Below are 20611 nucleotides of genomic sequence, written 5' to 3'. Positions count from 1 at the left end.
ACAGAGTGATCAATGCCTGGGATGCACTACCTGACTCTGTGGTTTCTTCCCCAAACCCCAAAAACTTTAGCCTTAGACTATCTACAGTCAACCTCTAAGAGGAGAGTGGCGTGCATAAGCACATCATTGTGCCTACCATCCCTGTCCTAATGTATTCTTTTATTGTTACCTTTTACTTATGTTTATACAAACTACTACTATCCTTTAAACGTTTGACAAATATATAAATAAAATAAAATCATGTGTTGTTTATCTTGAAGAAAAATCTATATTTTAAGTACCAATACTTATTATCCACCCATGTAACTAACTGCCAGACTGTGAACTAATTTGACAGATTTATAGTAGTCTTTCCTAACCTCCTCATTTCCAGCATAACCATTGCCTGGGAACCACGGGAACCAAAGTAGGGAAACTTCTTTAGAGCCTGTTAGGGATTGACTGTGTTTTCTCTCTCTCTTTCAGCGGACCCCTTTGAAACGATGCTGAAGTCCTTGTTGCAGTATCAATCTGGCCTGGGTGGAGACATGGCTGAGAGCTGCTTGAGGAAAAAACTGTATGAAAATGCTGTCACCAAGCTGCTGCCGAGTAATTTTCCTGTCATCCAGAAGGTGAATAGCTTCATCTCAGGGCAGAGCTTTGCTCAGGTGTATGAGCGGGTTTTTTCTAGGATGATAAAGGATTCAGAACAATCTCGGCTGTGGGGCAGAATCAGATGCTTTCAGGTTTTTAAAAGTTGCTTATCTTCTGGAAGCATTCAGCTTTCTCAGAAGTGACTCCCCAGTATTAAATCTTATCTCTGGATTTCCATTTTATATTTTTCCCTTTTTTTCAAGACATGTTAAATTAAAACTCAAATGAGGATGCCTTTTATTGTTTTACCCCACACCCTCACTCTGTCACACAATGGATTTTAGCAGCACTTTTATTTTCCAAACTAAAAACAATTGGCTTTTTATCTTTATTTTTATGGCATATTGATTATGCTGTAAATTTTTTGTTGTGAATCATCCATGCTGAGAGTCACTCGGCATATACATTTAGTATTATGGTTGGTCACACAATCAAGCAGATGTTTAGACTGGATTTAGCATTTTATTCACTTATCAAATCCTTCCCAAGGATCTGTGAAAGGCAGATGTTTGATGGCGCTAAAGGTGTCATTGGGATGTAAATTGTTCCAAGTAAATGACTGGTGGTGATTTTCTCAATGCCAATGGTATTTAAGTAATGCTTGAGATGTTTTGGGATTGGACCCAAGGCAACTAGTGTACTCCTATTAATATTAAACATTTTTTAAAAATGATTAGGATTGCACACACAAACAGAGAGCTGTTCAAAAATTGGATTTTATTTGTTTGTTTGTTTATTTATTTATTTATTCGGTTTTTTTATGCCGCCCTTCTCCTCAGACTCAGGGCGGCTTAAAACATATTAGCAATAGCACTTTTTAACAGAGCCAGCATATTGCTCCCACAATCCGAGTCCTCATTTTACCCACCTCAGAAGGATGGAAGGCTGAGTCAACCTTGAGCCGGTGATGAGATTTGAACTGCTGACCTACAGATCTGCAGTCAGCTTCAGTGGCCTGCAATTAAGGCAAATCCAGCCTCTACCTGTTGCGTCGCCCCGGCTGGATTTGCCTTAATTCCCTTGCAAAAGCTCATAGTGAGAAGTTCCTACTTCACAGTCTGTCCCTTAAAATTTCGTATTTGAAAATAAATAGTATATCTAGACTTGTGCCAGTTGGGTTTCATATCAAGTCATGGTACAGAGCAGTGCAAGTTACTATTTTCATAACCCTTGGCAGAGGAGAAATGGAGATGTATATTGATCTCTTAGTGTCCTGTACAATTACTAGAGGTCTGTAATGGCATAGATGCTCTCTGCGTGCCTTAGGAATCATTGAACTTTTTCCAAAGCACCACTAGATAGAGAGACATTATAACAGTAGCTCAGTGCTAAATGGGCATTATGAGTAAAGATGGATTTCATCAGAATAGTTTAAAAGGCATTTATCTGCTGTTCTATTCAACAGGCCATGTAATAATATTTAATTTGTGTTTTTCAGTTTCATGGGAATGTGTAGGGATAAAGAGATTGACACATTTATTTCTTTTGTTTAAGCTGTCAGAAGAATTGCTAACAAAATGGCTAACCTTCCCCGAATCTCAACATGTGCCCCTCAGTCAGCATATGTTAGGTTTTGCAATGAAGGCTGTTACACAGACTGCTATGGGCATCAGGTTTGAAGATGACCAGGAAGTCATCCGATTTCGTAGGAACCATGATGTGGTAAGTCTGCAAAAAGAAGAGGCAGGAATGTTCTCTTCAGTTCCATTTTCTACCATAGATAGAAAAAGCACATAGCTGTGCATAGAAATGCATGGGCTCAAAGACATAGTTTTGCTAATCTCCTTCAGTTAATGAATAAGTAAGTAATAATGCTTAGCTGAGCTTGGCTGATCTTGAAAAATCTAAGCAGAATTGGACCTTGGATGGAAACCACAAGGAAATTCCCAGGCTGCAAACTAGGCTGAGACATTTAAAAAATGGGAAATCACTTCTATATTGTTGTCAAGAAAACCAATATGGAATGTACATGTGGTCACCAGATGCTAAGTTCACCTTAAGGGAAATTTAGATTTTAGTTCTTAAAATAAGCTTAGATAGACTGACTTGTGGGCCATTGCTGCATATCTTGCTTGTAGTGGAATATCTGCATTAAGAACTTTTAAACAAGGATCCTTAATCCTCTGAGCTGAGAGATATTTTCTTAAAGTCTGGTCACACAGACCAAACCAAGTGCAGATTTAAGTACGAGTAAAAACAAAAACAAGCCTTCATCTAAAACTAAAATGGCAGACAATGTTCAATTTCCCTGCCTTCTTTCTGAATCAGCCCTCTCTATACCAATGTTATCTTCAGTTTCATCTCAGACTTTAAACGTAATACCTACAATAGTTATAATTAATATATTTAATTGACCTACAGTATTTTGAAACTTATCTAGATACTGTACTTTTTAGAAATTGGAATAAGTACAGTGATACCTCTACTTACGAACTTAATTCGTTCCGGGACCAGGTTCGTAAGTAGAAAAGTTTGTAAGAAGAAGCAATTTTTCCCATAGGAATCAATGTAAAAGGAAATAATGTGTGCAAACACATACCAAAACTCTCCATTTCCCCCGTTTGCCAGCGCCTCTGGAGTTCCGTTGCCGGCCGAAGCACCTGTCATTCTGCTGCAGGGATTCTCCTTTGCTTCCCCCTGCTGGGAATCCCTGCATTTTGTGCTTGCCTTCCATCCAAAGCGCCTGTCATTCTGCTGCAGGGATCTCCCTTTGCTTCCCCCCGCTTGCGGGCGCTGCTGGGATGCTCCACCTCCGGACTTGCGTTGCTGGCCGAAGCACCTGTCATTCTGCAGGGATCTCCCTTTGCTTCCCCCCGTTGGGAATCTCTGCATTTCATGCTTGCCATCCGTCTGAAGTGCCTGTCATTCTGCTGCAGGGATCTCCCTTTGCTTCCCCCCCCCTTGCCGGTGCTGCTGGGATGCTCCGCCTCCGGACTTCTGTTGCTGGCTGAAGCGGCTGTCATTCTGTTGCAGGGATTCTGCTGCATTCCCAGCGGGGGGAAGCAAAATGACAGGCGCTTCGGCCAGCAACAGAAGTCCGGAGGTGGAGCATCCCAGCGGTGTCGGCAAGCGGGGGGAAGCAAAGGGGGATCCCTGCAGAATGGCAGGCGCTTTGGACGGATGGCAAGCACGAAATGCAGGGATTCCCAGCGGGGGGAAGCAAAGGGAGATCCCTGCAGCAGAATGAGAGGCACTTCGGACGGTAGTGGAAGTCCAGAGGCGGAGATCCCAGTGGCGCCGGCTCGGGTTCGTAAGTAAAAAATGGTTCATGAGAAGAGGCAAAAAAATCTTAAACACTGGGTTCGTATCTTGAAAAGTTCGTTAGTAGAGGTGCCACTGTATTGTACTATTTCATGTGTGAGGAAGTCCCTCTGTTCTTGTAATTAACAGAACAGACAGCCTGTGAAGTCATCATAGTGTAGGTAATTCTCGACTTATAATAAAAATTGAACCCAACATTTTTGTTGTTAAGCGAGACAATTATTAATCATTTCCTTTTCAACACCAGCCTTACCTTGGTACAGAAACAATATTTAATATTCTGTAAGACTGAAATAAATACTTAACAATCAACTAAGAAAAATTATTATTATTTATTTCTGTTTCAGATCTGGGCAGAAATAGGAAAGGGTTTCTTAGATGGTTCACTTGATAAAAGCACGACCAGAAAAAAGCAGTATGAACAGGGTGAGTTTTTGTTTTTTATCTATTTGACACATATTCCTGGCAAGGTGATCTAATTGAACATTTCTGCATATTTATTTATTTATTTATTTATTAAATTTGTATGCCGCCCCTCTCCGCAGACTCGCATAGCATTATGTTTCACTGAATGTTTCAGAAATGCTAGTTTTATCTAGCATATATACAGATATATACAGTATATACATACATACATACCCACACAGACACACACACACATACCATGAGCATTATTTGTTCATCTATTTTCCAAATGTAGGATAGTGTAATAAATCAATCCCATCTGCCCCTCCTTCAACACTTTGTAACACCTGTTTGTGGTATAAATTTTCTGTAATTGCTGGAGGCTGAGAGATGACATTTTGTTTCTCCATTCATACTTGCACGTGCACATAGACACATACAGTATCTGTGGAACCAATGGATAGGGCTATGATGAAAATAAATGGGTTACAATTCATTTTTCATCCACCACAAAGGAAGCAGCCTTCAGAAGCCAAAGACCAGCTGCCTGACATGATATGATGTGTTTCTAGGACACCCCACTGTGCTAGCTAGGAAATGACCTCATTATTCTTTGTGCTTAAAGCCCTGATGGAAATGGAGCTGGTCTTGAAGAAAGTCATAAAAGAACGACAAGGAAAGAGCTTCAGCCGGCACGTCTTCATAGATTCTTTACTACAGGGGAATTTGAGTGACAAGCAGGTATCTGCATCTTTGGTGTAATTAACTATTAATGGAGTTCCCTCTAGATTAGCTGCTAATTGTGTATTGGTAGTGTTTGATTAATGTAATAGTATCTCATTTAAGTACTTTTCCCCCCTTGCTAGAATCTAGGCTTAAATACTTTTTTAAAAAATAAAATAAAATAAAATACAGTAATAAGTTATGATATGCACTGAACTACTAAGGTAACATGGATAAGGTTGTTGTTAAAATGGGAAAAGCTGTTCCTAATGTATTATCTTAGCTAATTCCAAAATGGCAGGAAATTCTTTCTACCAAATCTAGGACTAGAGTGAATTTTTATTTTTTATGGGACAAGACCGTGAAAATCTTCATTGGCAGAATAGTTGGATAGGCGATACAATATCTGGCATATCTGAGGTGCTAATGTGGCAGATACACCATGGAAATAGCATGAGTGGTCTACTAGCATACCAGATATCTGTTGCTTTTATAATCTAAGAATCTTATTTTTATAGCTATTGCCTGGCTCTGGGGTATAGAAGCATGTGACAAAAAGAAATATCCTTCCTTTGGGAGATCATTCATATGATACAGTATAGCAGAATTAACTTTATCTTTTTTAAAAAACAAGAAGGCTAAAAAATCATTTTAAGTGGTCACATGCAATACAGGAAAGGAAAGTATAAAAATAGAGACCTCTGAAAGCCACTAGTGGCATTAAGCAAAACTCCAAAGTCAAAGTTACATGCAAAAAGTGAAATTGGTCTGTTAATTAGGAAATGTAACCATTGAACATTTGAAAAAGGAAAATATAAATCAGAAATGATGTATATATCAGGCAGCATAAAGCTCTATACATTCCAAATAATAAAAATAATTTTATGCAACATTTGCACTTGCCTAAGTTGCTATTATTTCATGGAAACAAACTGAGGAATACAACAAAGTTTCCTATTTCTCTTCATTCTTCCAAATTCTATTAGATTCTCCCCTTTAATTGGACGCTCATGAGGTTTAGCTCCTTTCGTAGTCCTGGTACCTTGCTTCTCGCTAGAATAAAATATATTTTTTCTACAGAAGAGGAGTGTGCAGGAAAACTCCTTTTGCTCAGCATACTTATGCTGGTCTATAGCTGTAATAAAGATTTGATTGATGGGTCCTTTTGCTACATGCAGCCTTTCTGAGGAGGATTTTGCTTGACACAGGGAAGATGTTTTGATTTGAACAATTTCCATGACACCCAGCTGACAGTCTGGAGTTCTCTGAAGGCCAGTTGGCTTCATAATTGGAGGCTTCTAAATGTAGATGGCAGAGAAGGTGTATTGTTAATAATTAATACTTTTCTTCCTTTTTGGAGCGATTTCTTCTGGAGCTACAAATAATTTGGAATTCATCTCAGTTATATCTGCTTTGACATATATAAAATGTTTGATTAAATTTTCAATATTAGTGGCAGGTCAAAGTCTCTAACTCAAAATGATGGCTTCGGCCTTACGTTTGGTGCTAACTCTCACTGTCTTTTTCCCTCCTTCATGAAACTCACTTCATTTTCTAGATTTTGGAAGACACTATGATCTTCTCTCTGGCAGGATCCATAATCACTGCAAAATGTAAGTATATAAAGCAGCATAATGCAGATCATTGGGGAAGGGGGAGGAGTCCTATGAAAATGTTGACACAGGGCTTGTTCCATAATACTATAGCTATGTAGATTTAGTTTGTATGCTGCTTTTAGGAGTCTCCAAGCCTTTATAATATTTAAACTTTCTTGGGCATGAAAAGTTAAAATAGGGCAGGTGGAAGGAACTTGGGCTTATGCATGAAATAGCAAAATAAACAATAAATATCTTGAAAATTTTCATTCCAATTTCTCACCCTCTAGAGTAAATAAAATGGTAATAAAGTCTTGGCAAATTGGAATTGGGAGAAGCAGAATCTCAGTATCCCAGGATAAATTTAAAAAAAATCGGGATATAGAGAGAAAAGGTCTTTATCTCCTTTTGCTTGGCCATGAGATGGGCTTGTTTGAATTCTGTGGGTTGTCAGGGTTCCAAGTAGCATCCCCAATGAAAGAAGACTCCAAGGCTAGAAGTTCCCCAAAGTTCCATTTTCTTAGAGATATCATATTGGCACATCTGGGAAACTCTGAATGTTAAAGCTTCCAGGTTTTCCCCACCCAAAAGAAAGTCCAAGTTCCTTCCCCTGCACCCATCACATGGTCCAATCAATGCACCATCCCAACTGGAGATTGTTCTGGTTTCTGGTAGAAATTTAGCAATTACAAATAACTCTTATTAAATGCCTCATTTCATGAATAAAGAAACTCCATTTATTTCTCTGCTCTCCTGTAATTCAAACACATTCCATACAGGCACTCGGTCCTTATCTCTCTTAGCTGCATTGCTCACATTCCTTCTCCTGCTCCACTTAACAAGATTTATTTTCCTAACAGCATGACTTTGAAAAACAACAGAACTGACTGTTAACAAAACAGAATACTTTTGCTTACTTTAGCATGGCAAAAAACGCATCCATTTTCCCTTCGGCAACGTTGAAACTCCACCCTTCTTCTCCACTGACCCCCTGACGTGCCAAATACATCACTACAGTATTTAACCCATTCCTCTCCTTAATATCTTCTTCCAGACCTCTGTTCTCTACGTTTTTGGGCCCTTCTGAATTTAAGGTTAACCCAGTGAGCGTCTGATTCTCCCTCGCTAGATCCTGAACTCATAGCCCCATCCTGTGGCTGGCCTCCCACCTGTTCTACTACCTGTAACCCTGCCCCCCCCCACTAATTCATAAACACTATCTGAATCCGAGTCCTCAATATCTTCATCATCCTCCAACTGATCAGGAGTATGTACAACAGAGATGCCTCTAGGCTTGCCATTCCAGGTGCAGGCCGAATGTCCTTGACTCTCTGAAAAAGAAATGTTATTTAGGCTAGACATGCCCACAACTCCATGTAATCCCTCCTGCCAGTTTCCCACAGCACCAAATGTGGCAGCCCTGAAGAATTTTTTAAAAAAAGTTGACCTCCAGAGCTGACATGGGTTATTTTAGAGGCAGGTCTGAAAATAGCATTACATGGTTTTCCTCATATTTGAAGTCAATTGCCTTCCTGGCTGATTATGACATACAGTACTTCAAAATAACCCTACAACCTTTTGTTTTTTGAAGAGACTGATACTTAGGAATAAAATGAAAAGAATATATAGAAACTCCATATAGTAGCCATAGTAGTATCCAAGATATCCTTGCAGATGCTCCCTAGTGCTATGTCCAGTCATTCATGAAAGAGAATATTTTATTTTATTTTATTTATTCGACTTCTAGTCACCCGATTCCAAAGGACTCAGGGTGGCTTACAAAATAATATAATACAATACAAAAAGGTACAAGCAATAAAAAGAAGTCAAATATAATACAGTGGTACCTCATCTTACAAACTTAATTTGTTCCGTGATGAGGTTCGTAAGTAGAAAAGTTTGTAAGATGAAACAACGTTTCCCATAGAAATCAATGTAAAAGCGAATAATGCATGCAAATCCATTAGGAAAATCCCAAACTTTAGAAGGGAGGTGAACAGAGGGCGGGGAGGAGCAGTGAAAGGGGGTGGGTGGAGGCAGCAAGGCTAGCGGGGTGCTTGGAGAGGCAGTGAAAGGGTGCGTGGGAAGGAAGAAAGGCGAGGGGGGCTCCCCTCCCTTTTCTTCCTTCAAACACACCCTTTCATTGCCTCTACAAGCATTCCGTTCGCCTTGCTTCCTTCAAACAAACCATGGCAACGGAAGTCCTGAGGTGGGGTTTCCCAGCGAGGGGAGCCTCAAGGGAACCCCAGCAGCGCAAGAACGGGCGCTTCAGCTGGCAACGGAAGTCCAGTGACGGGGCATCCCAGCAGCACTGGGTTCATAAGGTGAAAATAGTTTGGAAGAAGAGGCAAAAAAATCTTAAACATCGGGTTCATATCTCGAAAAGTTCGTTAGAAGAGGCATTTGTAAGATGAGGTACCACTGTATCTAAAACTAAATCCCGTAATAAAACCCATTTGTGTAAAAAACCCGAGTCATAATCATATGCATACACACCATTCATACAGTTTGGCCATGAAAGATGTACAATTCATGGCCCCCAGGCCTGCCAGCAAAGCCAGGTCTTCGTGGCCTTGCGGAAGGCCATTAGGGTGGGAGCATTACAGACATTGGGGGGATAGTTGGTTCCATAGAGCTGGGGCGGCCACAGAGAAGATCCAAGTTGGGCCACAACTGGTGAACCAGGCGGACCTGGGCAAAGGTCCCCCTGGCCACAGCTGAAAGATGATGGTCAAGACTCAGCTGTGGGTCCAGGGGGACACCCAATTTGCAGACCCTATGTGAGGGGGACAATATTTCCCCTCCCAGAACAATGGATGGACAGATCGAGGAGTCCTTGGGAGGGAATGTCTGGGTTGAGCTTGAGCCTGTTGGCCCCCATCCATATCCTTACAGCTTCCAGGCACCGGCACATCACATCTACCGCTTCACTGAATTGGCATGGGGTCCTAGCTGCTCTCTGAGCTTGGTTGCTTTTCTGCAGATGTTCCATTACCAAAACTAGGTAACATCAGTGCTGGTAGAACTATTTCAGAGTGCAGGTGCCATTATATAGCCTCCCATTATGCTTACTTTCTAAAAAAAGCTTATCAGGATCTGACGAACAAAGCTGATGCCAGAGGCTGACACTTCGCTTTACAGCATGCAAGTTTCCAGTGAAACTTTTGCTTTTAATTAAGAAATATTAAGTGAAGCAGAGAGCCTATTAAGTGGTGCCAAAGGAGGTGCTGCCAGCACGTGGAGCATTTGAGTGGGGATGAGTTGTTTATGTAGATATATAAGAGTTTGGAATGAATGGATGGTGTGGGAGATAAAAGGATGAAGAGATGTTTGCATGCTTGGGTATCTTTGAAATTATGAATTCGAGGTCTTGACTCTAAGTTCACTGCCTAGCTTTAGCCAAGCCATTATCTTTCAAGCCTCTTTATGTGGGGATAATTAAAAACCTTATTTTAGAGAGTAAAAATGACTAAACTAATAACCATGGTACAAATTGTGCACTTCACAAAAGGTTCTCTGATGGTTAAACTGAATTATGTCCAAAGTCTGCTCAGCCTTTAAATGGTCATTTTCTCACAGGCCACCATACCTCTTGCTATGGATTGCTTCATCTAGTCTGAGTTTTCTATTGAATTACTGAGGGATGCTTTTTCCTAATTTCAGTACGTAAACTGTGAATTGTATACATGGATTGACTACCTAGTCCTAGAGACTTTTATCCTCTGATGCTTCCCTTTTTTTCCTTTCCTTTAGTGTGTACGTGGGCGATCTATTTGTTAACTACCTCAAAAGAAGTTCAGCAAAAGCTATACAAGGAGTTGGATCAGATTCTTGGGAAGAGCCCTGTTACACCTGTGAAAATTGAACAACTTAGGTGTGGGTCTGGTTTTTATCCCCTTTTTTAGTGCCAGCAGATGTCAGAAAATGTCATACTTCTGATCTCTTAATAAGGTGTGAGAAGAGGACCCTTCTTCTTGCCCTATTAATTTATCATCACTTTTCTAAATCAACTTGAACCCTAGTATGGTACTATATTGTTAATATGCTTAACTTAAGACAGAGCTTCCCATGTAAGCTAGCTGACCCATTCCAGTACATGGGTAGTCCCCAACGTACGACCAAAATTGAGCTGAAAAATTATGTTGTTAAGTGATACATTTATTAAGAGAGTTTTGTCCCATTTTATGACCTTTCTTACCACTGAATCACTGGAGTAGATAAGTTAGTAACGTGATTGTTAAGTGAATCTGGCTTCCCAATTGACTTTGCTTGTCAGAAGGTTGCGAAAGGTGATCACATGACCTTGGGATACAGCAATGGTCTTAATTACAAACCAGTTGCCCAGCATCTGAATTTTGATCACATGATCATGGGGGGTACTGCAACGGTTGTAACTGTGAAAAATGGTCTTAAGTCACTTGTAACTTTGAAGACTTACTAAATGAACTGTTGTAAATTGAGGAATATGTATATCTTATATCCTGTACTCAACAGATGGGGCAAAACTTAATGGGATGTTTGAGGGCAACAATAGGCAGAGCAGTGATTTATACAAAATGGGTGAGGCCAAGGCACATTCATGAAAGACAGGAATTTTCTGGGATATTTCCCCCCTCCCCAATTATGGGTTTCCCTTATCTGTAAAACTATGCTAAGCATTTTAAAACAGAGGAAAATTGAAGTAGTTAAAACATCTGCTGACATCTAAGAAACTTCAGCTGGGGCAGAATGCAGCAGTACATGCAATAACAGGTTTACCAAGGTACACCCGTATTACTCCATCCTTATGCCAGCTGCATTGGTTGCCATTCGGTCTCTGAACACAGTTCAAGGTGTTGGTTATTACCTTTAAATCCCTAAATTGCTCAGAGCCAGACTATCTATAGGACTGCCTCTGTCTTCACACCTCACTGCGGCCAGTATGGGCCCACAGAGTCGGCCTTCTCCAGGTCCCATCTGCCAAACAATGTCGGTTGGCGGGATCTCATGGAAAGCCTTTTCTGTGGTGGCTCCAACCCTGTGGAATCAACTGCCCCCAGAGATTCGCATTATCTCCTTCCTACCAATCTTCCGGAAAGCCGTCAAGACCTGGCTTTTCCGGCAGGCCTAGAATTAGAACCAGAGTGATTGTAATATATGCATGGTTTTTTAATGATATTATCGCTTTTATCATATTGCTGATTTTATTGTTGTATTTTTTTTTACTATTTTTTACTATTGTTGTATTTATAACTTGTCAAATGCTCTGAGTCCATTTCGGAATGAGCAGCATATAAATACAATGAATGAATGAATGAATGAGTGAGTGAGTGAGTGAGTGAGTGAGTGAGTGAGTGAGTGAGTGAATGAATGAATGAATGAATGAATGAACGAACGAACGAATGAACGAATGGACAAACAAACAAACAAACAAACAAACAAGAGACCCCATGAGTGCCACTGTATTTAGATTTATAACAGAGATGTGCAATCTGCTAAGGGGTGAAGAAGTGCCTCAGCCAATAAAGAAGCCATTTGAATTTCAAAAAAACATAATAAAATTGGGAAGAATATTAAAGTGGATAACTCTAGCCAAGTTACATCCAAGAACTGAATATTGTAACACAAATTCTTCTGTGACTGGATTAATATTCATTAATCTGATTCTTGTTTGAATGCAGTCTCTGGAGGTTGTAGGGATATGTGTGTTTTAGGATTCTGTCTTTTCTTTTCTAATCAACTGAAAACCTTGGAAATGATGTGCTTGCAGGTATTGCCGGCAGGTTTTGAACGAGACAGTGAGGACAGCAAAACTAACCCCAATTGCTGCCCGGCTTCAAGAGCTGGAAGGCAGAATTGATCAGCATCTGATTCCCAAGGAGGTAGGATTGGCATCTGGTGCTCTGATCTCCTATTTCAGTTAAACTTCCATTTTAATTGGGAGGCTTCCTAGAAAGAGAAAATATACTAAGACAGAATGTTACTTTGGTGTGTTTTTTTTAAGAGAGGAACATTAGTGGCGGTGTACACCAGAACACTAAATTCTTTTTTTCAGTGAGCTGATTCAAAGAACATGGCTGCCCATCTCAAGCAATGTGACTCCAGATGGTGTACAGTCAAAAAATAAAAATAAAAATAAAATAAAATAAAATAATAAACCATCAAATTATCATGTATTTATTTTATTTATTTTTATTTATTCATTTGTCCAATACATAAATACATAGGAAGAAAAATAGACATGTAGTAATATATATAAGGGTAAAAGTGAACTTAGAGGAGAGGATATATGAAAGAAAGAGAATATATATGAAAAGCGAGAGAAAGGAAGACAATTGGAAAGGGGATGAAAGGCACACCTTTTTAAAAAAAACTCTACAGAATATATAAAATGGTAATTAAACACAATAATTAAACAACCAAAATGGGACTATACTCAAGTGAACTCAAATGCATTTTTGGTTTAATAAATCGTTATATGACTGAGAGTTTTGTTCATTCCGATGCTTTGTATGTCTCTGTGTTTTTGAAACTAATTTAGCCAGAAAAGATCCAATGAAGCAAGTTATATAACATTCTTAATTGGGCATAATTGGATCATGAATGATCATGAGAGCCAGCCCAGTCTAGTGGTTAAGGCATCAGGCTTGAACTCTCGTAGTTTTAGTCCTGCCTCAGCCATGAAAGCTGCCTGGGTGGCCTTGGACCAGTCACTCTCTCTCAGCCCAACCCATCTCACAGGATTGTTGTTATGGGCAAACAGGAAGAGGAAGATGTGCTGAATAGGTTTACTGCCTTGTGTTGTTTGCAAACATAAAGGTAGGATACAAATAAATAGATTTGGGTAAACATGAAGACGAAGGATTCATTCATAGCTGTTAAACTGAGCAACTTAGTAGGAATGCTATGTAATAGTAAAATTTATGGTGCTCTGTGCTGAGTTATGGTAACACAGTTGTATCATTAGAATGAAGAGAGATGGATGTTTTAGCTGTTCATAAGGTACTTGGGAGAGATGCTTAGGGAACAGAATAAATGCATGAAATTTTACTGAGGCTGGCTATAATCTTGGGGCCATAAAATGGGCCCTGAAGGCGACACATTCAGCCTGAAGTTTTTCATCCCTGTGGATGGAAAATAAAGAGGGAGAGAGATATAGCTGTTATATCTTTTGTTCCAAATCAGTAGGAGTCTTGATCAATAAAATATAAATAGTCCATCCTTGCTTGTGCCATTTCCAACAAAAATATATCCATTGTAATTGAGCCATTTATTGCCATATTTACTTGAACATCAACATTACATGAACACAATTATGACTTAGTTCTTTAGGGTGAAATGATCAAATATCCTTAGGGTGAGATGATCAAATATCAGACTTCTGGAAAAATAGTGAAAGGAGCCGATTTCAAGCACAAAGCTAGAAAAATCATTCGATTTCTATCACTTCCGTCACTGTCCTTTCACTCCTGTAAACTGTAATGATTGCTATAGATGATTACACGCATACTCATTTGGAACTATTATGGTCCATCTTGTCTTGAAATGCTGTCATTATGATACTGCTTCACATAAAGGAAACTTCTTTTAGAGGCTCCATGGTACTTGGCTGCTGTCACCTTTTTCTGTCCCCAATCTCTTCTTTACTTGCAGAGATTGGATTAGTTTTGCATTAAGGATCTAAATAGAAGTTAAAGCAAAGAAAATATATATAGCTATTAATGTAGATAATAGACTACTACCTTGTGTATGCAATGTGATACTATTATGCATGTCAGCGGGCTAATACGATGCTTTTTAAATTCTCTTGCAGACTCTTGTTTTATACGCACTTGGTGTGGTCTTGCAGGACAGCTCCGTGTGGCCGTTGCCTTACAAGTATGGAGCACAGAAAACTTAGATGATAAATGTTTTTTTTAATGTAAATTCATTACTTCCCTGATAAATTCTGTCTCTTGGTACCATGAATAGTGGACCTATATCATGACACATGGTTTCTAGACTCCTCCGTTTAAAATGTAGGTGTAGAATTTCATGTTTGATTCAAAAACAACAAAGTGCACGTAAAAAAAAGTGCATCATTTTCTCAGCAAGAATGTAAGGTGTTCATGATTTTATGGTGCATTTGTCAACTTTTAGAAAATATCGACATTCCAGTTTACAAGGATGGAGAGCTCCAGTCAGAAGCTTTACATCATTACAGTGGTCCCCCGAGTTTCGCGATCTCGATCTTCGCTAAACGCTACATCGCGATTTTTCCACCCGGAAGTAAAAACACCATCTGCGCATGCGCGCCCCTTTTTTTTATGGCCACGCATGCGTAGATGGTGGAGTTTGCGTTCCCCCCGGCAGATCAGCTGCTGGGCGGCTTCCCTAGGTCTTCCCCCTCTTGCTGGCGGGAGGGCGAGCGGCGGGCATCAGCGATGAGCCGGGGTTTCAGGACTCAGCTGGGAAGCGGCGCGAGCGAACGGCGTGGGCGGGCGAAGGGCGGGCGAGCGGCGGGCGCAGCAGCAGCGAGGAGTTTGCGTGGGCGGCGGGGAAACCCCAGCGCCGCTTCCCAGCTGAGTCCCGAAGCCAAACGCGGAAGTTCGCCTTTGCCTTCTGGCTTCAGGACTCAGCTGGGAAGCGGCGCGAGCGAACAGCGTGGGCGGGCGAAGGGCGGGCGAGCGGCGGGCGCACGGGCAGGCAGGCGGCGGACAAGCGGCGGGCGGACAAGGGGCAGGCGCGGCAGCAGCGAGGAGTTTGCGTGGGCGGCGGGGAAACCCCAGCGCCGCTTCCCAGCTGAGTCCCGAAGCCAAACGCGGAAGTTCGCCTTTGCCTTCTGGCTTCAGGACTCAGCTGGGAAGCGGCGCGAGCGAACAGCGTGGGGGGGCGCGGGCAGGCAGGCGGCGGACAAGCGGCGGGCGGACAAGCGGCGGGCGCGGCAGCAGCGAGGAGTTTGCGTGGGCGGCGGGGAAACCCCAATCTTCGGCTCCTCGCTGCTGCGGCGGAAGTAAAAACACCATCTGCGCATGCGCAGATGGTGTTTTTACTTCCGCACCGCTACTTCGCGAAAAATCGATCATCGCGAGGGGTCCTGGAACGGAACCCTCGCGATAATCAGGGGACCACTGTATTTCCAGATATGGCTACAGACTAATAATTTTGGCCTCAAAATTTGAATTCCACAGACTAGAAAACACTAGGAATGCCTCCAAATGGCAACCTTTAATCTCATCCAGCCAGGTAGAGAGGCAGGACTTGGGAACTGAAACGAAGAAGGAAAATGCCATAGAATTGATTGAAATAAAATTAACTAAACAACTTTTAAAAAATACATTAAAGAATCTGACTCTGGAAATTCTACAAATGCATTCTTCATTCCACACCAAAGACATTTTTTGGGGGAGGGGTTAGGAGATGAGTTCAGAGAAGTCTGATTGCCACCCCCTCCCCAAAAATGAGCATCGCCCAGACATTGCCATTTCCCGACACTTGCAATCCAACTCTTTTAACTCTGCTAATTAAAACAAATTAAAGGAAACAGCTTTTTCAGACTCTATTTCCCTGCAGAATATGGTTGGCCTTTTAAAGGGAACATGATGAGGTGCAACCAACAGATAGCTGAAGGGTGGAATAATAGAAGATTTATTGCCCAATGAAATATCAAGTTAATGAAAACCACACATGTGCTACACTACAGATTTTAATAAATTCTGCAGTGGGGGGGGGGATGGGGTGGAGTTGTGTGAAAGTAAATAACCAGGCATCCTTTTGGTTTTCTTTGTCCATCCTTTCATTATGAAAACCCGGCTGTTAGCTTTGGGCCAGGCTGAATAATTGCTTGTCGGCCCCTCCTTCCCAACAGTGACGGTGAAACGTGCTTTTCTTTCTAATGAATCATCCACTGCTGAGCACACATTTGCTTGCTGACCAGCTGGATTGGGGAAAAATGGAGGCGGCCTAGTGCAAAGCAGCAGAGAAAGACGAAGGGAAGGGAAGGGGAAAGAGACAGCAGTGTCTGTCTGTCTCTCACCAAATTGTGCCAAATCAGAAAATGTACTTTGGGTGGATGCAGGCGGCCTCGGGTAGTCTCTGCTGAAGAGCTTCTTAATTGCCGAATCCCAGTTCTTGCAGCTCTTTTCAAGGAGTGGGTGGCTTTTTGATCTATTTCTTTTCTTTTTGATAGATTTGATCCAGATAGATTCAGTGATGAAGCTGCTATAAAAAACTTCTCTCTCCTGGGTTTTTCAGGAAGCCAGGAATGCCCTGAATTGAGGTGAGAGAAAATTAATATATATATTTCTAAAAGGTTTGGTGGGGGCAGGATGTGCTGTAAATGGAGGGGAGGAAAAGCAATACTCTCTTCTTCTTGTAGTTCTCTGAGATCTGTAAAAAGCCTCTTATGTACTTAGAACAGTGTTTCCCAACCTTGGCCACTTGAAGAGATCTGGACTTCAAATCCCAGAATTCCCCAGCCAGCATTCTCTAGCTGGGGAATTCTGGGAGTTGAAGTCCAGATCTCTTCAAGATGCCAAGGTTGGGAAACACTGACTTAGAAGATAGAACACAGAATAATAGGATTTGAAGGAATCTTGGAGATCTTCTAGAAAAGAGGTGGTTGTGGCAGGAGGAAAATCTCCCAAATGAATAAAAAACACCCATCCCTTCTTCCTTAGCTTCTCATTCCACACTGTCCAAAAGGTGACTGATCTTATCAGAGATTTTTTGGGGGAAGGATTCAGATGCCTTTTCCTTTCTGTTTCTTTGACTATGAATTCCAATTATTTGGCTGATCTTTTTTTCCCCCCATGGCTAGGTTTGCCTGCACAGTTGCCACGGTTCTTCTGAGCGTGATTGTGAGGAGACTCCACCTGCAGCCTGTGGAAGGCCAAGTCATTGACACAAAGTATGAGCTGGTTACATCACCCAAGGAAGAAGCATGGATAACCATATCCAGGAGGAACAAAGGAGAAGAGTGAAATTGTTGTGGGAGAAGAACCCTTTTGCACAACTGACCAACTTCCAATGCTTCCTTTGAATCATTGTTGGACATTCTTGGCTCAAAATATTTCCTTCCTTTCCTAAAAACTTCCTTGGATCCTATAAACAAATCTGTAGGGTTAATGGGAAAGCTGGACATTATGGGGCAGGGATTAATTTGTTCCTCACTTCCCATTAACCAGAGCAGCAAGAAGTCATATATTTTAACCTAGAAGTCCTCAGCCATAAAAACCAAGTGTAAGCAGGCACTGTGCGTTTGGATATGGGAGCTTTTTAAAAATATATTTTGAGTACAACTCAAGTTTTGACTTATGGCAGAGAGAAACCTAAAGGTGAACCCTGGCTCTAAATTAAGTTCCAATATGAGTAATGGGTTCATGCAATTCAATAAAAAATGGCGGAAGCACAATTTCAATAAGAAACATTCCTGTGTCAGTTGATTATTTCTTTTTCTTTCTATTAGAGCTTGGATGGAAATGTTAGTCATAACTGCAACTCAATGGGAGCAGCTTATTGACAATGCAACTTAATATAGGTTCCATTGCTTTTAATGGGATGTAGTCACAGTTAATTTTGAGCCCAAAGTGATATTTGGGGTGGGGAGCAGGGAGAAAATTGGTAATGGTCAGTCTAGACTCTCTTAGCAAAGAATAAACATCTCTTTTTTTAAAAAAAAATCTGGGCTTCCTTGTCTTGAGAGATGGGAAAGATGGCATGCTAGTTTTTTGTTCCTTCTTTCCTTTGCTATGTAATTGTTGAAGCAATTGCACTGCCAGTGCATTAATGCTTTTTTTAGAAACAGTTTTGATCAAAATGACTCTAAAGTAGTATTTACATGTAATTATCCTATTATTTGTCAATTCTTCCAAGGGGAGTTTCATATTTGCCTATAACCTTTTTTTATATAGAGCAGTGCTGTCACTCTGCCTTTCCCATTACTGAATGTAATAGCCACCTTACCTACTATTTAAATAGTAAACTATAATATAGAAAAACCAAAATCAGTAAATTGATTATTACAGAGCAATAGCTTGAAATAGCAACCTGGGGGGGGGGGGGGGGTTGTTGATTTCTCTTAGAATATGTGACTCAATTTACGTTTGCTAGCAAGTCATATTTGTTATTTTACAACACCATTCTTTATATTTATAAGCATTTTATTTGACACACTATCTTGACAGTCTATACAGTATGTATAAAAGCAATGGGCGAGTGAGAGCTTTGATAGATCTTTTTTTAATGGGTATAAAATGAGGGAAGTTAATCTTCAGGTATATTCCAGCATAGCCATTCCCCAATATTCTGAAGTCTACATATAAATAAATTGCTTTGCAGAATGATAAAAGTTATTAGTATCAGAACTGCATGAGCCATGGAACAGTTGGATGAAACTGCTTATGTCAGTGATTATTACTGCTTGTTACACTTCAATATCCTTATATTTTAACCTTTTCTGGAAGGAATTTGTGGGATGGGGGTGGGAGTAGACAATGGACTGGTTTTGAAAGTTTTTTCTCTTGCCAAGGAAATCTTGCTATTCTAATTTGATCCTAGATTTGTTTCGGTTTGCTATTTTTTTTAACATGACATAGTTTGCTTATTCAAATTAGTATGCTCAGAGGACGCAAGGATAACTCGATGGGCTAATAATAGTAGTACTATTATTACATTGTTCGGTAATTATATTTTACTAAATACTTTACTATAGTTACTTATGCGGTGGTATGCTAAGAAAAAGAAAGCTCCATCAACTAATGATTTCCAATTTTAGTTGTCCAGATATAATTCACAGATATAAGCCTGTGACTCTGGATCATCTGGAGATCCAAAATTGAGATTTCTGCTGCACTGTATGTGTTGTTCTTAAAAGAGTGAAGTTATAAGAAGGCTCGCTGGGAAACCAATTATTTGGATGTTCATGTAGGTATGAAATTGGAAATAGGCATGGGAAGGAAGAAGGGAAATAAAAGCTCTTGCTTGGTGAAGAATGCCAGTGAGAATTGGACACTAAACTATAGATCACCCAATACAGTGGTACCTCGGTACTCGAACGCTTCCTTTCTCGTACATTTCGGATAACGAACAAAATTTTCGGCAAAAATTTGCTTCGGTATCTGAACAAAAATTCAGATACCGAACAGCCAGAGAAAATTTTGTTCATTATCCGAAATGTAATCCCGGCAGCTTCAGCGGGCTGAGGAGCTCTCTAAGAGCTCCAAGCTGCAGGAAGGGTGGGGGCTGCTGCAATCTTGGCAGCTTCTGGGGGCTCCTTTCCTCATTGCTTCCTCTTATTACCTGTAAGCAGCTTCAAAAACTTTCTCTTTCCCTGTGGCTGCAACAGCGGCGGCTTCCCTTCCAGTAGCAACAGCACCGGGAACATCACGTGATGGAGGGAAGCTGCCGGAGCCATCTCAGCAGTTGCTGCCGCTCCAGCAGCTTCCCTTCATTACGTGACTTCCCGGCGCCCTTGCTACTGGAAGGGAAGCCGCCGCTGTTGCAGCCACAGGGAAGGGGAAAGTTTTTGAAGCTGCTTACAGGTAATAAAAGGAAGCAATGAGGAAAAGAGCCCCCCAAAGCTGCCGGGATTGTAGCAGCCCCCACCTTTCCTGCAACTTGGAGTAGCAAATTTATTTATCCCATTGGAAATAAAGAAAATAGATTTAATTGGTTCCCAGCGAGTTAACAGGGGCTGGGAACCAATTAAATCCATTTCCATTATTTCCTATGGGATAAATAAATTTGGTACTCGACCAAATCGGTTCTCGACCACACTTCTGGAACGAATTGTGGTTGAGTACCGAGGTACCACTGTACTTTCTATTTAGCGCAGCTGGTTTTAAAGCAGCTTTTGTAAAAAATAAATAAATACATAAGTACCAAAAATAATTTTTCTCTTTAACTTCTCATTTATAGTTTGTCAACAAGTGTCCACAAAATATTTGATGCTGTGCTTAACAGGGATAGTTCTCAGTTTACAACAATTCATTTAGTGACCATTCAAAGTTACAATGCCACTGAAAAAAGTGACCTAT

The 20611-nt window shown here is 40.8% G+C and overlaps 1 protein-coding gene across 1 annotated transcript in view; it reads left to right on the top strand.

The window, feature by feature from the left end:
* Positions 1 to 18001, top strand: part of CYP20A1 (cytochrome P450 family 20 subfamily A member 1) — a 45500-nt gene extending 27499 nt beyond the window's left edge. Inside the window, exons 4-13 of the mRNA XM_070732035.1 lie at positions 466 to 611; positions 2128 to 2295; positions 4242 to 4320; positions 4925 to 5040; positions 6581 to 6635; positions 10371 to 10491; positions 12367 to 12478; positions 14410 to 14474; positions 16765 to 16854; positions 17395 to 18001. Of these exons, the coding sequence (XP_070588136.1) occupies positions 466 to 611; positions 2128 to 2295; positions 4242 to 4320; positions 4925 to 5040; positions 6581 to 6635; positions 10371 to 10491; positions 12367 to 12478; positions 14410 to 14474; positions 16765 to 16854; positions 17395 to 17557 (1115 nt within the window). The 3' untranslated portion in view covers positions 17558 to 18001. The remainder of the gene's footprint in view (positions 1 to 465; positions 612 to 2127; positions 2296 to 4241; positions 4321 to 4924; positions 5041 to 6580; positions 6636 to 10370; positions 10492 to 12366; positions 12479 to 14409; positions 14475 to 16764; positions 16855 to 17394) is intronic.
* The last annotated feature ends 2610 nt before the right edge of the window (positions 18002 to 20611 follow it).

The sequence above is a fragment of the Erythrolamprus reginae genome, chromosome 1, assembly GCF_031021105.1.
Source record: "Erythrolamprus reginae isolate rEryReg1 chromosome 1, rEryReg1.hap1, whole genome shotgun sequence".
Taxonomy (NCBI): Eukaryota; Metazoa; Chordata; class Lepidosauria; order Squamata; family Dipsadidae; genus Erythrolamprus; species Erythrolamprus reginae.
This window is presented reverse-complemented; position numbering and strand designations above follow the sequence as displayed.